The sequence below is a fragment of the Osmerus mordax genome, chromosome 3 (assembly GCF_038355195.1).
Source record: "Osmerus mordax isolate fOsmMor3 chromosome 3, fOsmMor3.pri, whole genome shotgun sequence".
Classification (NCBI taxonomy): Eukaryota; Metazoa; Chordata; class Actinopteri; order Osmeriformes; family Osmeridae; genus Osmerus; species Osmerus mordax.
The window spans coordinates 6,027,755-6,054,436 of record NC_090052.1 but is presented as its reverse complement, the minus strand read 5'-3'; the positions used below and the strand labels follow the sequence as shown (position 1 = coordinate 6,054,436).

The following is a 26,682-nucleotide window of genomic DNA, read 5'->3' as shown; positions in this document are numbered from 1 at the left end:
TGAGAATGAATGAGATGGTGCGAGATCTAGCTAGGCTAACAAATGTGAAGTTCACAATGCTGTTTGTCCGTTGCAAAGCAACAGCCACACGTACGGGACTATTTTCTCTCGGCTACTGAAATGGATACACAACGTTTGTTGGCTATAACCATTTTGTGCTGAAAGACAGCTTACTATTTATAATTTCGCTGGTAACCGTATTATAAAAGCAATAAGGTACGAGAGCGCGGAGGGCCGGCAAACCCTGGAACACTTACTTTATTGACGATAATGTACTGCCTCTCCTACCTTATTGCTTAATTATTAGTTATTAGAGTTAGTTAGCACTAGCTAGCTATGTGTTGATGAGAAGTCAGGAGCCCAGGAGGACAGGACTAGCCAAACAACTATACAAAACAAGTAACTTGGCTTAACGTTGCTAATTGATAGCTTACCTGGTTAGAACAGTCTGTATAGAATCCTGGTCATCTGAAGACAAATGTCGGGTACATGCTTCAAAAGTTCCGAAAGTTTGTGGTCTCATTTTCTGCTATTTGCCTCCACCAGAATTCGAAATCACACGAAGTGTTCGTTTTCTTCTTTGGTTCTTTTAATGGCGGTTAGCAAACAAGGTATAGGTGCATCATCGCCACATACTGGACTGAAGTGTGATACAGGATAAACCGCACAATTTTTCTTCCCCACACAAATGGACTGTCCCAAATACTAAATGATAGCTACGTAAGAGCCCACATGATCACAGTAGAACTACGTACAGCCTAGCGCAGACACTAGGTCAAAATGGGGGGTGGCTATGTTGGTCCCAACCAATAGCATGGAAGCATAGATGGTCCAAACGTGTACAGACGTCAAAAACGGCCGTGTACAGACGTCAAAACGTGTACAGACGTCTGTACACGGCCGTTTTTGATAAAATGTCACGTCTGTACACGAACGGGAATTCAGACGTTTTGGCACAGTTGGCGTTCCATAGTTACGTAGCCTACCTGCTGCTTTTAGGTGCGTTCGACTTTATGCAGCGCCGGCAGTTGCCTGCAGCCCGGCTGACTTGAAGCAGCCAATGGCATTCTCAGCTTCAAGGAAGCCGGCTGCAGGCGGCTGTCGGCGCCGCCGCATGAAGTCAAATGCACCTTTTGACATCGGATTTCTCCCGCTGCCGATTTCATTGGTTTGCAGCGCTAAAACTATTTTTTATTTATATGTTATTGGTCTTAGCCTCCATACAGTGCTTATGTCAAGTTTTCCAAATGTTATGTTTCAGACTTATCTTAAAAATGACTCAATTCATTTGTGAATATTTCAACAATTACACACAATACACAGAATATGACTGAAACAGTATGAGGTAAAATAAGAAGTCAATTATTGTCAATTAATCCTGTGGCAGGAGAGAAGGAACTGGAAGTCCAGGTTCTGTGGCTCTTTTTGGCTGGCGTCATGGTTGCCTTGGTTGCTCCTAGAACACAGAATCATTGCCGATTTATATAGCTATACTACAGTTACACAATGCATGTGAATACACTGGTGTACTTTCCATCACACAGAAATCTGAATGGTCAGTGTATGGGATATTCAGTTAAAGCATTAGTTGTTCAGTCACCTGCAGTAGGGGAACTAACTGCATGGTCGCTAGTCTCAGTGCTTCCAACAAGTATAGTACCCTTTGAATGGTCTCCAATATCTCCAAAAAAAAGCACAACAGAGGATGTACTTCCTTTGGCAGCTGAAGAAGTTCAACCTGCCAAAGACAATGATGGTGCACTTCTACTCAGCCATCATCGAGTCCATCCTCACCTCCTCCATCACCGTCTGGTACGCTGCTGCCACTGCCAAGGACAAGAGCAGGCTGCAGCGTATCATCCGCACTGCTGAGAAGGTGATTGGCTGCAATCTGCCTACCCTCGAGGACCTGCACACCTCGAGGACCCTGAGGCGAGCGAGGAAGATTGTGGTCGACTCCTCCCACCCTGGACACTCCCTGTTTCAGTCACTCCCCTCCGAAAGAAGGCTGCGGTCCATCAGGACCAATACCTCACGCCACAAAAACAGTCCCTATATGTTTATTGTATGCACCTTCTTGCCAAAGCAAATTCCTTGTCTGTGCAAACTTTCATGGCGAATAAATCCCATTCTGATTCTGAATATTTCGTCCATGTCACGAAGCACACCATTTACAGTACATCTTGCGAGAATAAATAACAATTCTTGAGTGCGCCAGTAAACGAAATCCAAATCCACTTGAGCATGACGTGTTTCAAATTGTTGGCACATTCTTTCAAATTGATTGACAATGTACCCCAGCAGCTCTTGGGTTCGATCAGCCATATTTCCCTAAAATCAATAATCATTTAAGTTAATGATCATACACCCACTCCTAACACACAAGACTAATATAAACTCAGATAAACATTCTGCAGTGTAATCTCATGACACCTAGATAAATTAATCGTAATCAAGACTTTTATTTTCAGCCATGTTCTCTGCTAGCTTTCATATAATAATAGCCAACTCACCAGTCTATTACAGTGTCAAACAATACATTAGTGGTTGTGCATCAAAGCATTTAACAAACAAAATATTCCGTACAGGGTAACATCTAAATATATAATGCATTCAAAATTAATACAGGCAATTTATACGGCTCTGCGTCACCAAAACTAGCAAGCATGCTGCCGTCGAGCCAGCGGCAACGCTTTCATATTTAGGATAACTTCATGAAATGAAATGATGCAGCTCTTTTACCATCAGCCTGTCATACAACATAGAAAACATATATACACATTTACATCTTCCAACCATTGTTCTTACCTGTAAATGGACGAAATGAATTTAAATGATGATATCGCTAGGTCGAAAGTGTAAACAACGAGCCGCGAGCATCAGCGTACGCTCCCCCCACATGAAGACCTCGGATGGGGACAGGAACCGGAAACTGATATGCCGATTTCTGGCTACAGCGGAAGTTCGTTACTACGCTTGTGCACAGCCAAAGCAAAAAAATAAAGGCACATCTAACATTTAGTCATTTAGCAGACGCTCTTATCAAGAGCGACTTACAGTAAGTACAGGGACATTCCCCCTGAGGCAAGTAGGTTGAAGTGCCTTGCCCAAGGACACAACGTCATTTGGCACTGCCAGGTATCGAACTGGCAACCTTCAGATTACTAGCCCGATTCCATAACCGCTCAGCCACCTGACTCCCTGCATCTACATCTTAACCGAAGCAATACATTTCAGATTTCATTTATTTATTAATAACAAGGCCGTAATCATAATGAAGCGAGGTATTGACTGTAGAGAAAACATTGTTTGACCTCTTTGCCGCCTCCACTAGTTGCATTGTTTACAACAGCACATGACATCTGCAGCCATGCCAAAACGTAAATGTGTCTTTATTTTCTTATTTTAATATGTGGCCATATAAATAATTTATTATTTGTTACATTTATTGCTTTAATATATGGACAAGACACATTAAACAACCACTGAAAGCCACAGAAGCACTGGACTAAATGGCACAAAAAAGATTTGTTTACATTTGTAATTTGCAATTTTGTTAAAGTTCCTGTAAAGTGGACCTGGAAACGAGTTTTAAGTTCGCCACACCACAGAATAATGTGTTATTAACTACCCATCCAAATTCGAATGAAAAAATAACACAGACAAGTATGTTAAATTAGGCTTTGAAATCGTGAAAAAATCAGCAGTCTTCTCTGCTTGAGACTGGGGGGGGCGTGTCGCCTGAAGGAGCCGAAGCTCCGCCCCTCGCTGCCTAGTGCCTACCTCCGACCCAGATAATGGACGCTATGTCAAGACGAACAAAACCTTATAGAATTTGAATTTATTTGTTCAATGAGTGAAACATACAGATGCATATAAATTACATGTTCCCCTGAGCTGAAACAGTAAAAATGGACACCAGAGACAGCAGACAGTGAGCTCTCCAACTAGGCTACTTCTAACACATTAGCTACCATTTCACCAAAATACCATCATTCTACACAGCGTAGTGAAGGATTCAAAATCTTTGTGTCTATTCCAATATGTAATGATGGTATTCAATGACACAAATCTGTGTTCTAGAAAGAGTGGTCTGGAGTCGCAGAGGTCCGATAATATCAGCTTTAATGCAGCAGTTGGAAATCAACAAGTACAGAGCTCTGGGGCTGTCTACGTTTCCCTACCCGCAACAGAGTTTGGGCTGGTTCACGAAGTCCAACTGGCTATCTTTCCCTTCCCCAGCATATCATATACAATGCAATTGAAAACACAAGTATCAAAAAAGGGTTGAGCTTGTTCTCTCGTGCGTCAGGGAGTTGTTCTTGCCTACGCGTCCCACCTGCTCGGGTGCCATCTCCTCCCAGATTCAAGGTTGTTTCTGAAAATGAAGAGATAGAGACACAAAGAACAGCCTGCTTCCCACACTCAGTGTGAGACCCAATGTTTAAGCCTGAGCACACTTCTAAGTTCATAACTTTAATAAGCACAATGCATAACTTTAATAAGCACAATATATTCTTTAATAGCCTAATATCAATTTAGCGGTTTGCACTAACTCATAGCAGAGATACCTCTGGAAAAGTTATCTAGTATAATTATAACAAGCACACAGAACTGAGTGATGAACTGCTGGCGGCGGTGGATTGTCCAGGTGCGACCGGAGGATGAACGGCCGGAGGGGTGATGCTCGGTACGGCTCCGCGCTGCAAGAGAAGCCGTGTGTTGGTGAACCCCGTCTGTCTCTGGTCCATGTTAAAACTGTCCGCCGTGAAATGGTCAGTGCAGAGGCGGCTGTTGGAGTTTATCCGAAGCTTTCCATGAGTGTGGCTCTTCACAAAATCTATCCACCTATTTTTCCTTTCATTATCAATAGGGAACTTAAATGGCGTTGCAGCGCAGCTGGAGTTCTTGCATCCAGGGAAGATGCAGTTGCGGGTGGTGGGAGACATCCTGAAGCTAGCTAGCTAGCTGATGTAGGCTACAATAACAGTACAGCAGGAGGACCCATTGAATGATCTGACGTAGATAGGGCGAAATGACGTAGAAAGGGCATTTTTTGGCTCCTCCCATTAAAACCTGATCTGAAAACCGAAGAGAAACTGTTCTTCGGTTTAACTCCACATTTCAGTGTGACAAAGTTTTAGCGCTTTGCACATGCTTTCAGGAACTCATTTCACATGTATATAATGTACTTAGAAGCAAAACATGGAATTTATTTTACAGGATCTTTAAGGTATAAATAAATGATCATAAACAAAAGCCTATGTCATTTGTGTAATTTCATTTGTATGCATTCACATGGTCAAGGTGCGGAATGCAATACCCCCCCCCCCCTCCCCCAAAAGGAAGTGTCCTCTTTTTCACAAACTCAAATCTGGTCACCCTAATGGCTACGGCCTTGATTAAAAACAACAAAACATTTCAAAGAGCTTTTAATATCTTTCAACATTCAGTGCACATTGTTTTTTCCATATGTACAACAGCAGCATTTGTCAGGTGTCCTGTTTTAAACTAGTACATTCAGTTGTTTCTTTTTTTGCTGTGTTTCTTAAATTGCCTTGTCTGTGTGTAAGTCTAATCGTTGGTGCCAACGTTTATTGCCTACATTTCAAATTACAGCGAGTTTACAGATAAATTAGCCTACACATAATATACGCTACAATATGAACTTAAATGCAAATTGTATGCCTTTCATGACTTTCATGTACACTATATTTCCAAAAGTATTCACTCAGCTATCCAAATCATGGAATTCTGCACATATAAGCAGACAGTAGATAGTCAACAACCACATAAAATATCATGCTTCAGTTCATTTGACATATGATAAGTGTAGTGTTAAACCTAGAGAATACTGTAAAGTCTAGAAAATACTGTAAAGAAAATACATTGCGAACTGGTAGCATGGTAAGATACTGTATAGTAGTGTGATGATAACTTGTTGAGTAGTTTAAGTTCATATCTAGCTTCCCAGTTTTTGTGGATATGCATAACCAATGTCTATATGATCTATGACAATAAGGGAATGCAAAGACAGAGGTTTCTGAGGAAGTGTCACACAAAACTACCAGGCACTTTGCACTATGGTATAGTATTAGTTTACAAACCTGTGTTATGTGTTATGAGAGTGTTATGATCTGACATAGTGTCACATGGTGGTAGTGAGTGGGCAGAGGTTCCTGCCATCAACCCCTACACCTTGTAATTGTATTATCTTTTTTGAGTATACAGTGAATATCAATCAAGTTTTTTTTAACTGTTTAAGTTGCTAAGTCACACACACCACACTTCTGCAACTGGTAAGAGTTTCAGTGCTGTGTCAGGTGTTTGTTGTGGAAAGTGTGTGCAACCCTAGAGTGGTAGAGTTCCTGCAGCATGTTCTTATGCAGGATAACCCAGTTGTGACAGTGATACTGTTGACAGACCGTATAGCCTATATGCAAAGGTTATATATGCATTGGTAAGGCCTATATTCATAGACTAATAGGAAAACTGCTGTGCTGTGACACACATCAGGACAGATACTGTAAACCTAAAGAGACATCCTTGGACATCTAGCAGAGAAGATTACAACAGTCTACAAAAACGTTAATGTGGCTCTGGTGGATCAGTCTATTTCTAGACAGAGCCCTGGCACAATTAGGTCATGGGAGTAGGACCATGGCAATGGTAAGCATTTGTCCAATGCTTCAAAAACGTCCAACTGTATATGAAATACTGACCCCATACATACAATGACATTTTAAGTACAATGGTGGGTGTGTAATAAAAAGTATGCATTTTCTTAAACAATAATGTCTACATAATGTTGCCATCATGGTTATTATTAGTCACGTGTAACTGTTGTGGTGGAAATTTACAATACAGTGTTTTAAGAGAAGTTTAAAGTTGGTTAAGAAGCTTGATACAATGAATGTTGAATCAACTCCATTTGGTAGAGATGCCATTTGCAGTTTATGACACCTGGGGAGGATGAGACAGCTGGTCTGGAGACAATGTGGATTCAATTGTATTGTTATTGTGATCTGAGGGAGTAGTTTAAGATAGATGAAATGATCAAGCTGCTCTGACCCTTCCTGTTGCATGGGTGGTGTTAATTAAATACTTGTTTGAAGATGTCCACACAGTTGACCATTTGACTGGTGAACTCCTGTGGCTTTAGTATCTACTGGTTTGGGGAGAGATGCCACATCAAAGAACTGTGGGACACTTGGTATGGAGTCAAACTGTCACTGAGCAGTGCTGACCAATCACAGAGACCGCCATATTGATGGATTGACCATCAGAAGAACCATTTGTTCTAAGTTTATATAAGGCAGGGTTTTAGGGTTGTTCTTCATCACTCTTGCAATCTGTGGCTAGCACCTCCTTCGTTATGACTGATCACAAAGTATTTTGTTAATTCTTAATTTGTACAAGCTAAATAAATGTATTGAAACCATCTCTTGACTATTCAAATCTACACAGTGCCACTAGAATTTTTCCACAGCACTGTTTAGGAATTTTAGTTGGATTTCTTGCTGTCCATTTCAACAAGCCTTCTGAGACTGTTCTTACTAGACATTTTTAGGTTTCCAAACCACACACTAAACGTATAGTTACTGCTTTATTCAGTACTCATTCAACATGAATATTCTAAAATGAGGGAACTCGTCACATATTAGCGGGAACCTTCATCAGCCACAAAGTGTCAATCAAAACGTTGAGCTGCGCGTCAGCAGTACTGTTCCCAGCCCGGAGGAGAATTTTGTGCTGGAGCATTCTGGTCTGAAAATTGTGAATTTTCCTGACAATCATGGTGGGCATGCCCACCTTGAAGAACATCTTGTTCTGGCATACCCACCACTTGGTGGTGCAGGGGGCTTGACATTGGCCAGAAGTGGCCGCAGCAGACAACTCTATAAGATTCCAATTCCAGCATCAGGATACACTATTGAATACTTGAGGCATGGCAGTCAGCTCAAGAAGGCTCCAGTCTACATCATTCCACTGCAGCAACATCTGCAGCTTGTGGGGCCTGCTGTGGAGGAGGTTAGTGTTCTGGCCTCAATAGGACATGGTGCATTCCACCCAGCTGCTAGTCCAAGCACTTGTCCTCTCAAAGTTGGACTACTGCAACTCGCTGCTCGCCGGTCTCCCAGCATGCGCAACCCGCCCTCTCCAGAGGGTTCAGAACGCGGCAGCCTGTCTGGTCTTCAATCTACCCAGACGCTCCCATGTTACCCCGCTCCTCAACTCTCTCCACTGGCTTCCCATCACGGCCCATATCTGGTACTGACCTTCCGAGCGGTGAACGGGACTGCACCCGACTACATCAAGTCTCTCCTCCAGCCTTACACCCCCCCCCCCCCTCCAGCCTTACACCCCCCCCCCCCTCCTCCTCCAGCCTTAAACCCCCCCCCCCCCCCCCCCCTCCAGGATCACAATGACTCGTATTGAGACTTGTTGCTCTTGTTGGTTAGTTGTAACGGTTTCAAATTCTTGTACTCGCTGTGAAATATTTTACTGTTGATGATTTTTTCTACAGGTTCACTCTTGCACTCTTGTGGGGAGTTTCATGTTGTTCAATTGTAACTTGTTTAACTGCATGCTCTTATGGTTCTTCCCTGTTGCACTTATTTGGTTTTCCACAATGTATGCTTCATGGTTTGGCTGCTCGCAATGTTTGGGGCTATCTCGTTGTTATGATCAGTGACCTATGCTCTTTTGTAAAGCTCCCTCTTGGAAGTTGCTTTGGATAAAAGCGTCTGCTAAATGCATAAATGTAAATGTATTAGTTTGTTTAGTATTATCTTAAGTGTGAATATGGTAATTGAATAACTCTTTTATCTTTGTCAGGCTCCGATGGTCATGCAGAATTGCCTGACAACAAGCCCTTCATTATCTCCCACCTGGCAAAACACCTGGACACTTGTAGAAGGTAAGGCCTGATATTATCCTGTGAGTAGACTAACTGCTTCATTGCAAGGCTGATTGTCTTATTGTTATGTTTTTATGTTAAGCCCATTGTCATAGAAGCATGGAATTAGTGGTACTAACTAGTTAGAACATTAGAAACGGTGGTTAATTTACTAATAGTGAAATGTGCATTTACAGCATACACATGTATCCATTTTCAATTTAATATCATGAATTTAGCCAAGCAACCTCAAGTGATGAAGAAGAACTGGCACAGGCGATTGAACTGTCCCTCCAGGTATGCCTACTTCAGTGACAGACTGAACAGACTTATTCTATATACCGTATTCATTTTCTCAAAGGGAACACAATAGAAGGAAGAAAAAACAAGTCTTTGTGAACAGAGTTGCCTAAAATGTATTTTTCTACAGCTTTGAAAGTAATTATAGTTCTGTATCTGAATAGGAAACATCCTCACCTCCACCAACAACTACAACAACAACAGGTCTATATTCGTTCATTGACCTGAGTAATGATGAGGACCAAACTTAATTGACAGCAGGAGTAGAGCACAGACAGCTGCAGACAGGGGTCGAGTAAGTTTGAGTCAGTAAGCTTGGGAGACCCATTATTGCTTGTCTCTCTTGAGGTGCTTTTTAAAAATGTTGTTGGGTGAGGCAGAAAAGCAGTTTGAATTAGTTGTCAATACAAACTGTGTCTCTAAAAAGGTACCCATTCTCTTTTCTCCATTAAGAAGCCACACTACAGAACTGTTCAGTAGAGAAGACATAGCACTTGTTGCAACTGCAGGGTTAACCCAGGTACGTGGGACTTTTTGTTCACTTGATGTTACCCATTTAAGGCTTCCCTTATGCCATATTCATGTTCATTTAGATAATGTCCAATGGGTGTCACCAGCATCAAATTATAGTTGGCAAGAAGTTGGGGGGAGTTTAAGGTATTTTATTGATAACCATTGATCTGTCTTTGGAAAGGACAGAACTGGATGCACCCCCTTTACAAGCTGGAACTTCCTCCACAAGCACCACAGCAGCCAGTGGTTCATCACCGACTCTTACCGCCTCGGAGTAAGTGTAAACAGTATAGACATTTGTTGTTACTTTTAACCTCATGTTTGAGTTGCCAAATATTTCTTTTCACTAATAGAAATGTTTTTGTAGCTGTGCAGGCAGGGGAATACCGACTGGTCGGGCAGATGATGGCAGTGGCAGTTGTGCATGGCGTCCTCCCCTGCTTTCTTTCTGAACGGTTATACTGCCTCATATCTGGGCGTCGTAGTAGCTCACCCAACATCGATTGGCTATAAAAGGTGGACTGTACACATCCTCAAAAGTTTGATAGAAACGCACACTCTTTTCTTGTTGGATGAACAAGGCCATCATAGCTGTGTGAGTGGGAATCAAACACTGCATAACCATTGACATTGAATACATCCTTCTTGACACATGGTTTTTTAAACCTAACAGGCCTCAAGATTACATTACTTCAGATGATTACATTAGTTGTACGAAGTTTCACCTTGATATGTGAAGAGATGACTGAAGTAAAGCTGTTTCAACTTTGTCCAAATCTGACCCATGCTAATACACCGGTGGTCCAACCCTTTTTAATGAGCAACATCAATGACTGCCTCAGCAGTTGATGTGTTGCTGAAAGGATAGATTGTAGCTAGCCACCATATGTTGTGGGTTCAATCCCCGGTTCAGTCTGTGTTTCATGGGTTGTTTGCCAATTGTCATTTCTTTTTTCTCTCTTGTTGTCTAAGTCGATTGTACACAAATCTGAGAAATAGTTAAATGTAAGATAAGTAGATTTACTGTGAATATTTTAAATGGGAGTCAGGTGGCTGAGCGGTGAGGGAATCGGGCTAGTAATCCGAAGGTTGCCAGTTCGATTCCCGGTCATGCCAACTGACGTTGTGTCCTTGGGCAAGGCACTTCACCCTACTTGCCTCGGGGGAATGTCCCTGTACTTACTGTAAGTCGCTCTGGATAAGAGCGTCTGCTAAATGACTAAATGTAATGTAAATGTAAATGTGCATGCTTGGCTAATTGCTACAGACTCCTCCAAACACTGTCTCCCCTGCTCCACCGTCCGTGCGTGATCCATCACAGACACATCCTGGCCCCTGACACACACGTGAGCCAAGGGAGACGCACACACATCCAAGGCTTTCTGAAAAGGGTGGGCTGACCAAGCCCCCACCCTCACTCCTTGGCCTAGTAGCCATTCTGGCCTAGTAGTCATTCTGTGGCTAGTTTGGCCACAGCCAATGCTACTGTTAAAAGAAACAGAAGGTCTTCTTCTTCAGAACTATAAACACAGCTTGGTCTTTTCATCTTTTTTTTGGCACAATGAAACTAAGGATTAGACTTACACTTTTAAGAAAGCATGTAATTCGTAAGTAATTTGGTGAGGGATGCCCCCTCCAGAGACAGTTGGTGACAGAGGTGAATACAATAAGCTAAAATATTGCTTTACACATCCTCTAGTCATAAACCAATACTCCAATTAAATCACAAGTTTATATGAAGACTCTTGACAATGTTTAGTACACAAATCTGATAAATAGTTGAATGTAAGATGAAAAGTAGATTTATTGTGAATATTAGAAATATGTATTCTTGACTAATTGCTAGGGCCCCTTCATATGACTGACAAATTCTCACTGATATTCTCACTGATACATGCAGGCCCCTGACACACAAGCGAGATGGGGTGACGCACACACATCTCAAGCCTTCTGGAAAGTCTGCCATGACTAGGAATGGGTATCAAGAACCGGTTCTTGTTTAGAACCGGTTCCCAGTGAATCGATAGCAAAATTCCTTAACGATTCTGTTAATGATTCTCTGTGCCGTTGCGCATGCGTGAACTTTTATAGTTTATTCAGACAGACTGCAGCAAACATGGAAACTAGGAAGAAGCGTTTTAAAGTTTGGTTGTATTTCACACGACAAAATGACAACAACGCCACTTGTAACGTGTGTAAAAAGTCTATTTCATCGAAGGGAGGAAATACTACAAATATGAAGAAGCATTTGAACACACAGCATGGAATGAAGTTACTGGAACGTCATGTGTTCGATGCATGCAGCAGCGCAGCTAACGTTCGCGCTTCATCTCTAACTATCTAAGGTAGAGCTAAACTGCTCAAAAGTGATCACAACCACTTGTTACTGTGTGAAGCAATTTTCCTTTATTGTGTGTAGTCGATCTAGTTCTCTTCTGTCCCGTCGTTTGAAGCATACATTTTAGCTCCGGCATTCGTCTCCCATTAGTATTGATCTTATTGATCATTTCACGTTATCGGGGGGGCGTGTGTTATCAGCAAACGTTCGCGTGTCCCATTATTAAACTGAGCATATCGATTTTTTATCCATTATTAAACTTAGCATTTTAATTGTTTAACCTTTTAATAGTCCTGTTAAATGTGCCTGCAAACGCCTAAACAACATACCCAAAGTACATTGAAAGCTGTTGTTGAACCATTTGGAGTACATGCATGTAAATGGTCTCTTTTGAAAGGTGACACTGAAGTTATTTCCCCTGTTGTTAGGACCCCTGTAAGTCCTACTGGTGTTGAGTAATAGAAGCTTGAACACAAGGAAACTGAAAGTTTCTATCCCCGACTAGATTTTGTTTTGAAAACGGAGGCCTGAAGAGGCGGTAGGTATTAGCTCATTTCAGAGCCAGTCAAAGCCAGTTTGAGAAATTCATTTAGAACGAGTGTGTGTGTGTGTGGGGGGGGAGGGGTGCAGGACGCACAGACCTAGTTGGCTGTAGAGGGGAGAATCGATAACAGAATCGAATCGATAAGCAGGAATTGATAAGGAGTCGGAATCGTTAAAATCTTATCAATACGCATCCCTAGCCATGACCAAGCCCCCACCTTTCACTCCAGAGACAGTTGGTGACAGAGAGGTGCAGACCACAATTTAAACATAGTCATGCATTAAAAATGACAACTTTTAACCCTTGTGCTGCCTTCGGGTCACATGACCCAAAGGTTCATAACGAACCATCGTTGTGTTTACCCAATTTTACCCAATACAAAAACAAATAAAAATAATTTTCTTTTAACCATTCCAATGTGGGGGGTCTGAGACAGCCCGACAGTTCAAAGAAAATGCTTCACTTTGTTTTTGTATGAGGTAAATTTGTCGCAATACGACAGTGGGTCACAATGACTGATGGGTCAGAATGACCCGAAGATAACACAAGGGTTAATATGTCTATTGATAGGAAAATATCTGTAATAACTGCAGTGAAGTTGTCACTGTCATGGTATCAGACGAGCAGTCATACTGTATACTACATACAATTCCTATGAACCATAGTAGAAGACTTTATAAGATTATATTCAACCAATTAAAACAGCTAGACATTCCATGTTGAGTATTATAATTTTTTATTGATAGTTATTTCAAGGTCATGTGCTTTGCCTTCGGCAAGGGCACAACCTTTGTTCTCTCACATATATATTTAGTGTGTTTGCTGCAAGCAAAAACACTATTGTTCTTTGAATCTTTATTGTTGGAATGCTGCTTCAGCATTTCTCTTTATTATGTCAACTTATTAGTTCTTCCGCCGTTTTTTGGCCTTTTAGAATCCAATTTGAAGTATTGCAAAATCAGCATTTTGCAACTACAACTTGAATTTTTTTTTTTACTCTGGATTAAAGTATGACTAATTTTCTTAAAAACGTTCCAGGTTTGAAGAAACAAAAAACACTCCCATTTCACAAACTACATACATTTTTGAATTGGTCCCAAGACAACAACAACAAATAAGGCAAAACATTTTGAACAATACCAACAAAGTTTTGTCTCACACTGAGAAGGGTGTGCAAAATTGGTTTGTGTACAATCTAAGAAAAATAACATTTTCCATTTCTCTGCAGCTAATTTAACTTTGGCCATGGTTAAATAACACAATTTGATTATCGTTAATTGATTATCATTCTTCAGTGTGAATCAATCAGAAATCAGTAGAATGTCAGTTACAATTACCGGTCAAATTCAGTGTGGGGTGATAAGACAGTCAGGCACTGGTGAAGGCCTACGTAGTAGTCAAAGATGTCATGCTTCACTTTACATTACTGTATGAAAGACAATTCAGTCCACATCTCCCTCATAATGAACAGAAGTATCTGTGAACTGGAAATGCTGTCACGGCTGACAAGGCGATGCCCATACTGTCCCCAACGCTAGCAGCTGCCATTGCAAATTCCCTCTGTCTGTCTCCAGTCTGCTGGGAGAGAAGGGGGCAAGAGTTAAAGAGAATTTCAAGTTGCACACATCCACAGCTCTATCTTAATAATGTTACCACAGTTCTCACAGAACAACATTCTTTTGCTGGAACAATTTACCAGGAAGTAGAATAATTGAATAATTTGGGATGGTTGAATAACCAATTACCATTTCATATACAGTACTGTGCATAAGTCTTAGGCACCCAGGATTTCTTACAGGAATATTGTCATATATAAAACATTTTGTCTTCTGTATTTGTGCAACATAAGTGCAATTTTGCAGTTTAGTCTTTCAATTTCATTTTCTTAAAGCATTTTTTCTTCACTTTCTTACATTTTGTAATGTGCGTATGACTTTTGCACAGCACTGTATACATCTAAATATCCTAATGTTTTGTCATGTTTAGGGTTAGTTTTATTAGTAAATTACATTGGGATAAAAAATGACACTACACATATTACACATTGACATGGAATTCTAGCAAAGTCTAACAGTGTGTTTACACTGCAGCGACGCGAATCGCTTGCCATCGCTCGCCTTCCCACAGTTCACCACGTGCGGGCACGTATCAAACAGATTAATGTAGAATTGTAGTTCTCTAAAGTCACTGTTGTAGTTGTCATGGCCAAGTGTGCAGACTTGGGTTTACGTACTCGCGACATCGATCAAAATACAACTTGTATACAAAATACAAAACTGTTTAATAGACATACACGTTGACATGTGTAAAAACGTTTTATTATATTACTCAAAGTCTTTGCTAATCTGTCAATACGACCAGGGAGTTCCAGCCGGGCTACTACTGAAACTAGCTAGTTACCAGAACAAAGTTACATAACTAATGTGACTAGAGACTGAATTTGAAAGTACAAAAAACCCACCAGGAGCACCAACAACATCGGCAAACCTGGCCTTCTTTTTATAAATGTCTTTGTACAAATACAGAGACGTATCGTACAGGACTGGATATGCAGCCACACAGGCGATTAGTTTCTCCTCCATCTTAAAAACTGAAAGCTGGAAATGTTTACCATGGTTGCTACGGTACGAGAAACAAGAAAACACTGCGATTGGCCATCGCTAGCTAAAATCGCTCCTCATTTGCATAAAGTTTAGAAAATCTCAACTCGATCGCGTCGCTACCCACAATGCACCACGCAAGCGATTCGCCTGGCTCCATTGAAAATGAATGGAAAACATGTTGTCGCTCGCATTGCGTCGCTGCAGTGTAAACGCACTGTAACGCTACGGCTACACCAAGGGACCACTGGACGCGTTGAAGATGAATCCGTTTTGCCGTCTTTGTTTATTTATTTTAGAAACCGTGTCAACTATCTTACTCACTATTTAACACTTGAATCTATCTACTTACCTTCACTGTCGTATCTTCAAATAGAAAAGCAACGTTAAAATTGTTAAATCTCCATGGAAACAGCTCTCAAAGGTTTGGGAAATAGTCGGATTTATTGCTTCCTTATATACAGCAAAATATATAATAATTTTCATTACATTTTATAGATTTATTACGAGACTATGTAAAAAGGGCCACGCAAACCTCGCGGAAAATAATAAAAATACAAACCAGTCTTTCTCAATTTTCAGCGCGGAAATTGTCGGAGCGTACTTTCTGGTGTAGCCACTCTCATCGCTTACAACGGATTAGAACTCTGCTGAGTCCACACCGCGTCGGCAAGGCATAATTTCCACGCTTGGTGTAGCCATGGCGTAAGACCCACAACAGTCTAACAAACAGGACACCGGACGGACCTCCTTGCTGATGAAGTAGAAGGTATTGACATACGCCGCTCCTCCCAGCAGCCCCTCATAAAGGACAATCCCAAATACCAACCAACCGCTGGGCAGGAACTCGTAGTATACCGCCAGGCCCAGCAGCACAGCATTCACACACTGAGAGAGAGACAGAGAGGGCAACATGGAATGCCGAAGAGGACATCGGCAGAATTGGAGAAAAAGGGGAAAAATAGGGATGCAATAGAGTTAACATTGTTTGTTTTGTAAACATTTTGCATCATTGTCCATATCCCCTTTCTCACCTGCAGCAGAGATAAGGCCCCAATTGTCCTGATCTTCAAACAGCAGAGAGAGGAACGTGAGATTAGCACCCCCACCTGGTAAAGGGTCTGGTACCTGAACACACACCAACATTTCTTTTTTAAATCCACATATAATGGGAATGAAATACACTGTAGATTTTAAATAGATTTTGAGACAGATGTACAAACACAGACTTAAAAAAAGTTATTTCAGAGAAGCAAGACATGGACAAAATCATTTTACTGACCATCGGTATTGCTCTGCATGTGAAAACACAAAATTAGGAAAATACAGGAGCTCCATCTGAAGCAAAATAAAACATATTTCAGACCATACTGAATACGACATACCAATTGCAATGTCATAACCAACTGTATTGATATATAATTATATAGACTAGTGTAAAGTGCCCGTGAGACGATGTCTATGACACCCACACACACACACAAATTATAGATAGAGCACATTCCGGCACCTCACATACCTCTCTGAAAGGTTGCTAAAAGATGATGATGTGATATAAATTCAAACCAAATTGTGCCCTTCATCCACACCCAGCGACATAGATTCCATGCATTATAGTACAGATGGTAGTATGAATATGATAACCGGGTGAAAGTTCTGAGGCTGCCAGGGGGAGCCAGAGGGCCACTCACCAAGCCTTGGTTGATGAAATACTCAGCAAAGTAAACCAGGCCCAGAGGGAGAACAAACCCCAGGAGACCCTGAGAAAAACAGCAAGCATAATGGGATACTCACCATGACAAAGAAGTGTCTGCTATTGCTTGGCTACAGTTGAAAGTGTATTGACAGTTATCTATATAAAATATATCCAAATATCATTTCAGGGCTCGACAATAACGATGGCCCGGGGCCAGTAAAAAGTAACGTCGGGACAGTTAAACTAGCAACTCACTGGCCCGATCAGGCCACTGCAAATTATTGATTGAAAAAAAAATTCTCATTGTAAAAGTTAACATCCTTCATATGTTTTGCTATCTGCTAAATGCATAAATAACTTTGCAGTTTGTGGTGCGCACAGTTGGCAAATCAAGAGTTGAGTAGTGAGTGACGAGTGGTTGTCAAATTGTAATTCTCTAATCTCGATACATTTTTTAACAACTGGCGCGAGACAATAAAGTGAAGATGGCAGCAAAGTAGAGCTACGAGCTCAAACGGAAGCACATTTTTTTATGGAACGAAGATGCACTGTGTCGTCTGTCGTATGTTCCCGTCTAAAGTAGACAAAAGTGGATCTTTTTACACAGGCACCGACAATTTTAGAAAACAATCCCTGACCAGCCATGCTAGCAGACAGCACCTGGTTTGCATGACAGGTAAGCGAATGGTTGACAATCCATCTTCCAGGCCGTTGACCATGCTGGTCAGGAATTTAAATGCAGATGCCCATCGTGTTATTGTACGACTTATAACAACGGCATATCACGTAATTAAAACGGGCCAGCCGTTCGCCTCGTTCCCCCGGGCTATTGAACTGCAGAAGAAGAATGGTGTCGACTTGGTTACTTACTATCATACTGATGAAATGCTATGGAAGCTTTTATATATTAGCATTGAGGGACCAGAGGTTTCAGTTTCAGACAGACAGTTGTGCAGAGATGGCTGTCAGCAGAGAAGAGAGCATATCATGTTTGAGGTTAAAAGAGGTTAATTAGAAGAGAACTAATGTAATAACAATATTACATTAGTTATTAAACTAGGCTATTACATTAACCTGGGGGGGGACAGACAGACTTAGGTCGTTGTTGTAAGATTCATTCATTCATTCTTCCACAAATGAAAACACTGATCAACCATAAAACCAATCGTAATGAAAAATATGAAATATGATATATAAAACTGTACAAAACAGAATAAGGAATAACAGATTAAGGACATTCAGTCCTCACTGTCAGTGTCAGGACAGTTATCTTCCAGTTCCTCAGTTTCTTTTGTGTTGGCACAATTACAACAACGACATAAGTCTGTGCAACACAGTCCTGCAGAAAAACATGAACATCTGCCTGTCTCACACGCACTTTTGCAGCCACAGTGTATCAAATGCAAAACACTGTCAGGGGCCGAATTTCTGTTACGTGCAAGGTCCCATCCTCTATTTGCCAAACATATCCATCCATGTTGACAAAAAGCAGCTATCTTATTGGTGTAGAACGATCACGTGTCGAACCGTGCCACCAAAATCCTATTACGCTCTGAAGAAACTAGTTCTGCATAAAACATAGACGCAACGATAATCGACTGGAATTTCAGCGACAAACTTTTTTTTGGTAGCTTAGCACGACTCGTTCTTTTTTATGAGCTAAAGATTGTGTAGATGCCAGACTGTGGAGCTGGAATAATTTTCTAAAAGACCTTTCGTGGTTCACCTTGCGGCCTACAACCAGGAGTCCGCAAATTTACATTTCCCCATTTCGGAGTATGTTTCGCCGCGACATGTAGAGGGCGACACATCACCTAACCGTGCATTTCGCAAAATATGTGACTCGCTGACCGAGCATGTCGTTGTTTATAATATCGGGAGGAAAATACATATATTCAGGCACTTTTTGGAGTCAAACTCTTTGGACAAAGCTTGAACAAAATTTTATACCTCATAAAATCTGGATTAAGACTTACTACCTTTTAAGGGCCTTAATTTTCCCAAAATGGATTTATCAACTTTTAATACTTTTTAAGACCCCCCAGATACCCTGTAATAGGTCGATTTAACAAATATATGTATTCTCTTCGGGTTTACTAATCTATGCCTTACACACTTACTTTGATACATTGACATTTCTCTGTAAAGGTCAGTGGTCCAGTGGGCATGTATTCTATAACATTGAGGGAGGAGAAAACAAAACAATAGTATTATTTGTTTAGAAGTTATCTGATTGGAATTGTATTGGATCCATCTTTTTCTTTCAAATACTGGTAATTCATGTGAGTCTGTTCTTTTCAATACACTTTATAACTATAAAGTAAACTGTCAAAAACACGATCCAAAATACACACAAACACACCTTCAGGAGCACTCTGGGGTTGCTCTTCCTCAGCGGAGTCCTCCATCAGAGGCTGTCTCTCCTGTGAACATCTTCCCCTGACTGACAGAGCAGGCCCCGCCTCTCTGCACTGCCACTGTGGGAAGGATGGGGGAAATACCAACAGGAAGAAGTAACTGAAATAGAGACCAGAGAAGGGGATGGAGAAGGGGTAGGAGAGCAGGCGCAGCGGGTGAGAGACCTGACAACCCCAAGGCACAGGAAAAATATTTTTGGGGGCAAGAGCGTCACGTCAACCAACATCAAAGTAGCTCTCACCTGACCACCATGGCAACGGGGACCACCAGCATTACCTGCAGTGTAACCCTGGGTGACAAGCCAACCTGTGTGAGAGCCGAGTACAGCAGAGCTCCAGCCACACCTGCCCCTCCAGTCCCTGAACCCCAGCCCCCTAAAACATCTCTATGAAAAGGACAGAGATCAGAACTCAATCAGATCTCAGAGATCAGACAGTCATCAGATCTCCCATAATAGAGCCAACATACTATAGATGAGCAAGGGAGATATGCTCAATTTAGTCTGTAGAAGTTTAGCACATGATAATCAATAATTACTTCTTCAACATGTTTGTAGGTAATTGTCTATAGTGCACAACTCTTCCAGATACCTTTAGGTGCAGGAGTCACATGCAAAGACATTAGACTTAATATTTAGAGTATATACAATGCATGTATCCTACAAATATGAGTAAGTAGAAACAATTCACAGAATCCAAGAATATCTCAAAGTATACGTGAGCATATGTGGATCCTAGTGCAGAGAGAAAGGATCAGAGAGATGGATTACCTGCTAAAGAACACAGTTAAAGACAGAAAAGAGAGTTCTCCTAGTCCAGAGCTCACACTGGCAAAGACAACACCTAAAGAGCAACAGAGAAAAATATACGTTTGCATTAAACAGGTTAAATTAGGCTATTCAAATTCCCAATAGCAGGATAAGAAGAGGTTATAATATAGAGGTTCATTAGAGAATAACCTATAACACAGGTTTGTTGAATGTGCAATCTGGATAAAAGTAATTTTGTTTAAATTGATAGTGCATTGTCTAATTACATTTGTTTATTCAGTTTAATCGTACACTCTAAAAATGTATATCTATTTTTGAATGGCATAAAGACAACGTATGCATTTATACGTTACTGCATGGCTGGTACACTGTTTTCACTAATTATTATTAGCAGATGAGATGTATGGGTTGGAATGAAAACCTGCTAGTTCATCAAATGCCCTACCAGAGAAGGAAACACCTTGGATCACTGCTACTCTACAATCAGCAAAGCATACCATGCGGTCCCCCGAGCAGCACTGGGTCACTCTGACCACGCCATGGTCCACCTGATTCCTGCATACAGGCAGAAGCTAAAGCGCTGTAAGCCTGCTGTGAGGACATCAAAACAGTGGACCAGTGAAGCTATGGAGGATCTGCGGGCGTGCTTGGACTGCACTGACTGGGATATGTTCACGACTGCTTCCAATAGTCTGGATGAGCTCACAGAGGCTGTGACATCATACATCAGCTTCTGTGAGGACTGCTGTATACCAACACGCACCAGGGTAAGCTACAACAACGACAAACCCTGGTTTACAGCTAAACTCAGAAGGTTGAGGTCAGAGAAAGAGGCCGCGTTTAGGAGTGGGGACAAAGACAGTTTCAAGGAGTCGAAGAACAGGTTTAGCAAGGCGGTGAGGGAGGCTAAACGACTGTACTCAGAGAGACTAAAACACCAATTCTCTGCAGACGACTCTGCTTCTGTCTGGAGAGGGCTCAGGCAGATTACCAACTACAAGCCCAGAGCCCCCCACTCCACTAACGACTCCCGCCAGGCCAACGACCTGAATGAGTTCTACTGCAGATTTGAAAGACAATTGGACAGTCCTGAACTACCCCTTCCCACCCAGGAGGCCTCCCACCTCCCCCCCTCTACAGTGACAACTCTCTCCATTCAGGAGGGTGAAGTTAACAGACTTTTCAAGAGGCAGAATCCCCGCAAAGCAGCTGGGCCGGACTCTGTCTCTCTAGCCACCCTCAAGCACTGCGCTGACCAGCTGTCTCCGGTGTTTACCTACATCTTTAACACCTCCCTTGAGACATGCCATGTGCCAGCCTGTCTCAAGTCCTCCACCATCATCCCTGTGCCCAAAAAGCCAAGGCCAACAGGACATAATGACTACAGACCCGTCGCCCTGACCTCTGTGGTAATGAAGTATTTTGAGCGCCTGGTGCTGGCACACCTTAAATCCATCACTGACCCTCTACTGGACCCCCTGCAGTTTGCCTACAGAGCCAACAGGTCTGTGGACGACGCAGTTAACATGGCCCTCCACTTCACCCTACAGCACCTGGACTCCCCAGCATCCTATGCCAGGATCCTGTTTGTGGACTTCAGCTCTGCCTTCAATACCATCATCCCCGCCCTGCTTCAGGACAAGCTCTCCCAGCTGAACGTGCCTGATTCCACCTGCAGGTGGATCACAGACTTCCTGTCTGACAGGAAGAAGTGCGTTAAGCTGGGAACACAAGTCTCTGACTCCCGGTCCATCAGCACCGGATCACCTCAGGGCTGCGTCCTTTCTCCTCTGCTCTTCTCCCTGTACACCAACAGTTGCACCTCCAGTCATCCGTCCGTCAAACTCCTGAAGTTTGCGGACGACACCACCCTTATTGGGCTCATCTCTGGTGGAGACGAGTCTGATTATAGGTGGGAAGCGGCCAACCTGGTGACCTGGTGCAGCCAGAACAACTTAGAGCTCAATGCTCTTAAGACAGTGGAGATGGTTGTGGACTTCAGGAGGAACACAGCCCCACTCACCCCATCACCCTGTGTGACTCCCCAGTCAACACTGTGGAGTCCTTCCGCTTCCTGGGCACTATCCTCTCCCAGGACCTCAAGTGGGAAATGAACATCAGCTCCCTCATCAAGAAAGCACAACAGAGGATGTACTTCCTTCGGCAGCTGAAGAAGTTCAACCTGCCAAAGACAATGATGGTGCACTTCTACTCAGCCATCATTGAGTCCATCCTCACCTCCTCCATCACCGTCTGGTACGCTGCTGTCACTGCCAAGGAAAAGAGCAGACTGCAGCGTATCATCCGCACTGCTGAGAAGGTGATTGGCTGCAATCTGCCTACCCTCGAGGACCTGCACACCTCAAGGACCCTGAGGCGAGCGAGGAAGATTGTGGCCGACTCCTCCCACCCTGGACACTCCCTGTTTCAGTCACTCCCCTCCGGCAGAAGGCTGCGGTCCATCAGGACCAATACCTCACGCTACAAAAACAGTTTCTTCCCTTCCGCTGTTGGCCTCTTCAACAAGGCCAAGGGACCACACTGACTCTAATGACTTCTTGCTTAAAACACACTGCTTTTTGCACTGCATTACAATAATGGTATCTTGTACATTTGTATTTTTTGTAATATTTGTATTTTTATATTGTAATTTACGGCAACTTATATTTTATTTTATTGTATATTTAATTCTATTCTAATCCCACTTAGTACTGCTAGTTTATGTACCCTTAGTATAGATAGTCCACATATTAAAATTTTAGGTATATGTTTATTGTATGCACCTTCCTGCCAAAGCAAATTCCTTGTCTGTGCAAACTTTCATGGCGAATAAATCCCATTCTGATTCTGATTCTATGCTCAACATACAAAACCCAGTATAATTTTTTTTCCCAGCTGACCTGGTTTATTTGATCATGTTTTGTGGAAACATTCATAAATAAATAAAATATCTACATCCCCTTTTATCAAAACACTGTGGCTAAAAATGTTTGCAAGCCTAGATTATTTGGTTTTACATTATCATGTGTGGTCACAACATACACAAATAGATTCAAAACTTTCATACTATTTTATCAAAACACTGTGACTAGAAAGATTAGCAAGCCTTGTAACTAGGGAGGGAGTCAGGTTGCTGAGCGGTTAGAGAATCGGGCTAGTAATCAGAAGGTCGCTGGTTCTATTCCCGGCCGTGTCAAATGACGTTGTGTCCTTGGGCAAGGCACTTCACCTTACTTGCCTCGGGGGGAATGTCCCTGTATTTACTGTAAGTCGCTCTGGATAAGAGCGTCTGCTAAATGACAATGTAAATGTAACCACAGCAGAGATAGCATCTGTTCCAGTGGAGTACTTAATGAAATCTCCATAAACAGCATATATCAAGATAAAACCTAAATTCTTGTATGACAGCAAAAAACATTGTTTAAGAAGACATTAGCTAGACGTTAAGTTATAAACTAAATTTATAGGCCATAATAATTTATAATTTGATAACAGATCATGTGATGGAGGCATGCACAGTATTGCAATTTAACTGAATACTTATTAGATGCTAAGTATGTATTCCTTACCCAGAATGCTCATCCACACTGTTGAAGAGAAGGACACCAGAAGGAAGCTCACAATTGCTGTGGCAACACACACCAACACTCGAAAACTGTGGACAAAAGCATAGAAAAATGCCAGAGGCTCCATAAAGTTCTTAAACTATTGCAAATTCAAATGTTAAATTTTTTTCCACCAAAGAAAGGTTCCTTGCAAACACAAACTGCATTGTTCACTGAGTGTGTGAGAAATTTGTGCAAGTCCTTCCATACTTGCGACTTGCTCTCAGCAAGTGTGTAAAGAACGGACCCAAACAACTGCTGCATGTATTTAAGTGTAAACTTTCTGCCTTCCAAAGAACATAAGATGAGTGTTGACTGGTGGAACATCTGACTGCAGAACAAAAGGTGAAATCCCTGATTGTAGGTTGATTTGAATACAAATGTATATTCTAAATGAGTACATTGTAACAGAGTACAGTATTTTTGCAAGTGTTGCGGTTTAATGGCCCTTCCACAACATCTGTACCATGGCTGTTTTGAACACACCCTTGAATTGTGAATAAGCAAAGTAAGCAAACACTAAGTGATGTACAGTTGGATCAGCCCTCACCCATAAGGGAATTTGTGGATAAGGAATGGAGCAAATAATTTGATGATAAGAGTAGGGAGAATATCAGCCAACAGTACAGCCTGGAAAGGAGACAGATCACATAGTTATGCACCAATATACACACACAACTGTGTAAGAATGCTTGATGTTGGAAACGGTTACTCATAAAAACCAAGAAGATATATACGAGTTCAATATGAGTACAACATGAGGAGTACAACGGTACCTAGGAACGATTTGCTGGACCTGATGTTAGTTTCCTCCAGGATCACAATGACTTATTGAGAGACTTGTTGCTATTGTTGGTTAGTTGTAACTGATTTAACTTTTTGTACTCGCTGTGAATTATATTATTGTTGCTTGCTTTTTCTACAGGTACACTCTTGCACTTTTGAGGTTCATGTTGTTTAATTTGTAACTTGTTTAACTACATGCTCTTATGGTTCTTCCCATTGGCACTTATTTGCTTTTCACAATGTATGCTTCATGTTTGGCTACTTGCAATGTTTTGAGGCTATCTTGTTGTTATGATCAGTGACCTATGCACTTTTGTAAAGCTCTCTCTTAGAAGTCGCTTTGGATAAAAGCGTCTGCTAAATGAATAAATGTAAACGTAAATATAGTAACCGCAGTAGAAACAGGGTTGCAGTCATATCGACTGCTGTTGCTGGCATTCCCTCCTTCAACGTGCCAGTGAGATGAGGCTGGGATCTGGAAGGGAAGTATGCTGAAATAAAGTCGAAATTGCAGTACATTCAACAAAACAAAATGTTGTGAAATTAAACAAAATGATTTTATTATTGTTAATATATATGTATTTTTAAATGATTACCAGCACTGTGGAGTTGTCAGACCCTTGTTGTTTTAGAATGTCATGGGCCGCACTCAGCATCACCACATAGGCAAAGTTGTTGCACAATCCCAGTAACCTGGAGAGAGATAAGGAAGTGTTGAGGTTGGATGATTAAAATCCTGGGAGCTATTATGCACCATGTAGCTATAGCAGGGAGGCCAAGCTTAATATAGGACAACCTTGCTTCAGTTTCCTACAAGTTGATGTATAATACATTCTGATGAACAAATAATTTACACTGATAATTGATAGCTACATGCTTAGTTTCACTGCACTCAGCTTCACTGCACTCAGCATTGATCTAATATTTTGGTTCATTGTAGCAGTATCCTTTTATCCTGCTTCGTCAACCCCATTGCTCATTTTATCAATATATTAAAACAGGTTGGATTAGACATGAAGTTTGCTACTCACCAAAATCCCACCCAATTACGCCAGTTCTTGCATCGGCCTGGGTTGGGGATCAGCATATGGTTAGCTAGATACCTAACTGAACTGTTGTAAAATTTGCAGTTACCTAGCTAGCTGGAATGCCAATGCCCAGGAGTCAGGAACTAAATTGTTATACTTTTAATGTAGTCCATCTAGAAATGCTGTGATCATTTATGACAAAACTTACCCTGCCTGTTAACAGTAAGAACTGGGTCTGCATTCACACTATCAGTTTGGTCCATGATAGTCAAATTCATCTATCAAGTCAAGTTATCAAGTCGAAAAAAAGGAAGGGAAACTGGCTGTATCCGTTCAAATCAGCGTGCTTTGCATGAAGGCAACGCAGCATAAAATCACATAGTTAGCGAACATCTAAATTACAAGCTACACTTCATATAAGTAAAACAAAAACGTCAGGCAGTGATTATTGGCCGCCTAGTTATTTGCAAAGCGGTGTCTTGTTTCTGTAAAATGTTTTACAAGTTACCAGCCTTCCTGGTAAACATTATGAGTGTTGCAGAAAAATATCCCCCAATGTAGTAGGCCTACAAGAGAGGTTCCGCATCCGTTTGGTCCTACGCAACCCGTTATATATTTTGTGTATTTTTCTTTACCTATTTGACATATTTTGCATCAACCATCCCGCATCAATGTTTTTGAAGGCCAAGCAGCGAAGCTGCCAAGCCACCCATTGTGTTGCTACCTTTTCTTATTGGGTGCCAAGCAGGGCCGGTGTTGGACCGAATTCTCACTCCCCAGCAGAATCCCACTCCCCTACGCGTGAACGTGCACTGCCTTCCTAGCGTATTGCTAGTTGCAGTTTGACGAACCGAGGCGATTTTTACAAGCCTAGGTTGGCGATTTTTACAAGCCTAGGTTCCCTCGTGGTCCGTGTACCTTGTGGGTCCGTGTACCTTGTGGCCATTGGTTTTTCTAATTTGCAACCCGTGTTGACAAACGCAAAATAGGGCCGTAATATTGTTTTGTCACTTAAGTAAATCGAACACTGAAGGATTCATTTATCTATGTGTCTATTCCAATATGTAATGATAGTATTCAATGACACAAATCTGTGTTCTAGAAAGAGTGGTCTGGAGTCGCAGAGGTCCGATAATATCAGCTTTAATGCAGCAGTTGGAAATCAACAAGTACAGAGCTCTGGAGT

At 41.8% G+C, this 26,682-nt stretch overlaps 1 protein-coding gene across 3 annotated transcripts; it reads right to left on the bottom strand.

Annotated features, from left to right (window-relative positions):
* Nucleotides 1-13,313: 13,313 nt before the first annotated feature.
* cln3 (CLN3 lysosomal/endosomal transmembrane protein, battenin) lies at nt 13,314-26,009 on the bottom strand. Of its 3 annotated transcripts, none has more exons than XM_067230574.1 (15): nt 25,705-26,009; nt 25,500-25,536; nt 25,065-25,161; nt 24,860-24,943; nt 24,233-24,312; nt 23,647-23,732; nt 20,078-20,150; nt 19,550-19,693; nt 19,253-19,407; nt 19,011-19,063; nt 16,886-16,954; nt 16,477-16,532; nt 16,229-16,322; nt 15,942-16,082; nt 13,314-14,172 (listed from the first exon to the last, which is right to left on the bottom strand). In XM_067230574.1, exons 1-15 carry the CDS (start codon nt 25,772-25,774, stop codon nt 14,053-14,055), a joined length of 1,359 nt encoding a protein of 452 aa, XP_067086675.1. In that variant the 5' UTR covers nt 25,775-26,009; the 3' UTR covers nt 13,314-14,052. The 3 variants fall into 3 exon arrangements, with proteins under 3 accessions (XP_067086675.1, XP_067086682.1, XP_067086690.1); XM_067230581.1 differs by having other exon boundaries at nt 13,314-14,169; XM_067230589.1 differs by lacking the exon at nt 25,500-25,536.
* Nucleotides 26,010-26,682: the final 673 nt, after the last annotated feature.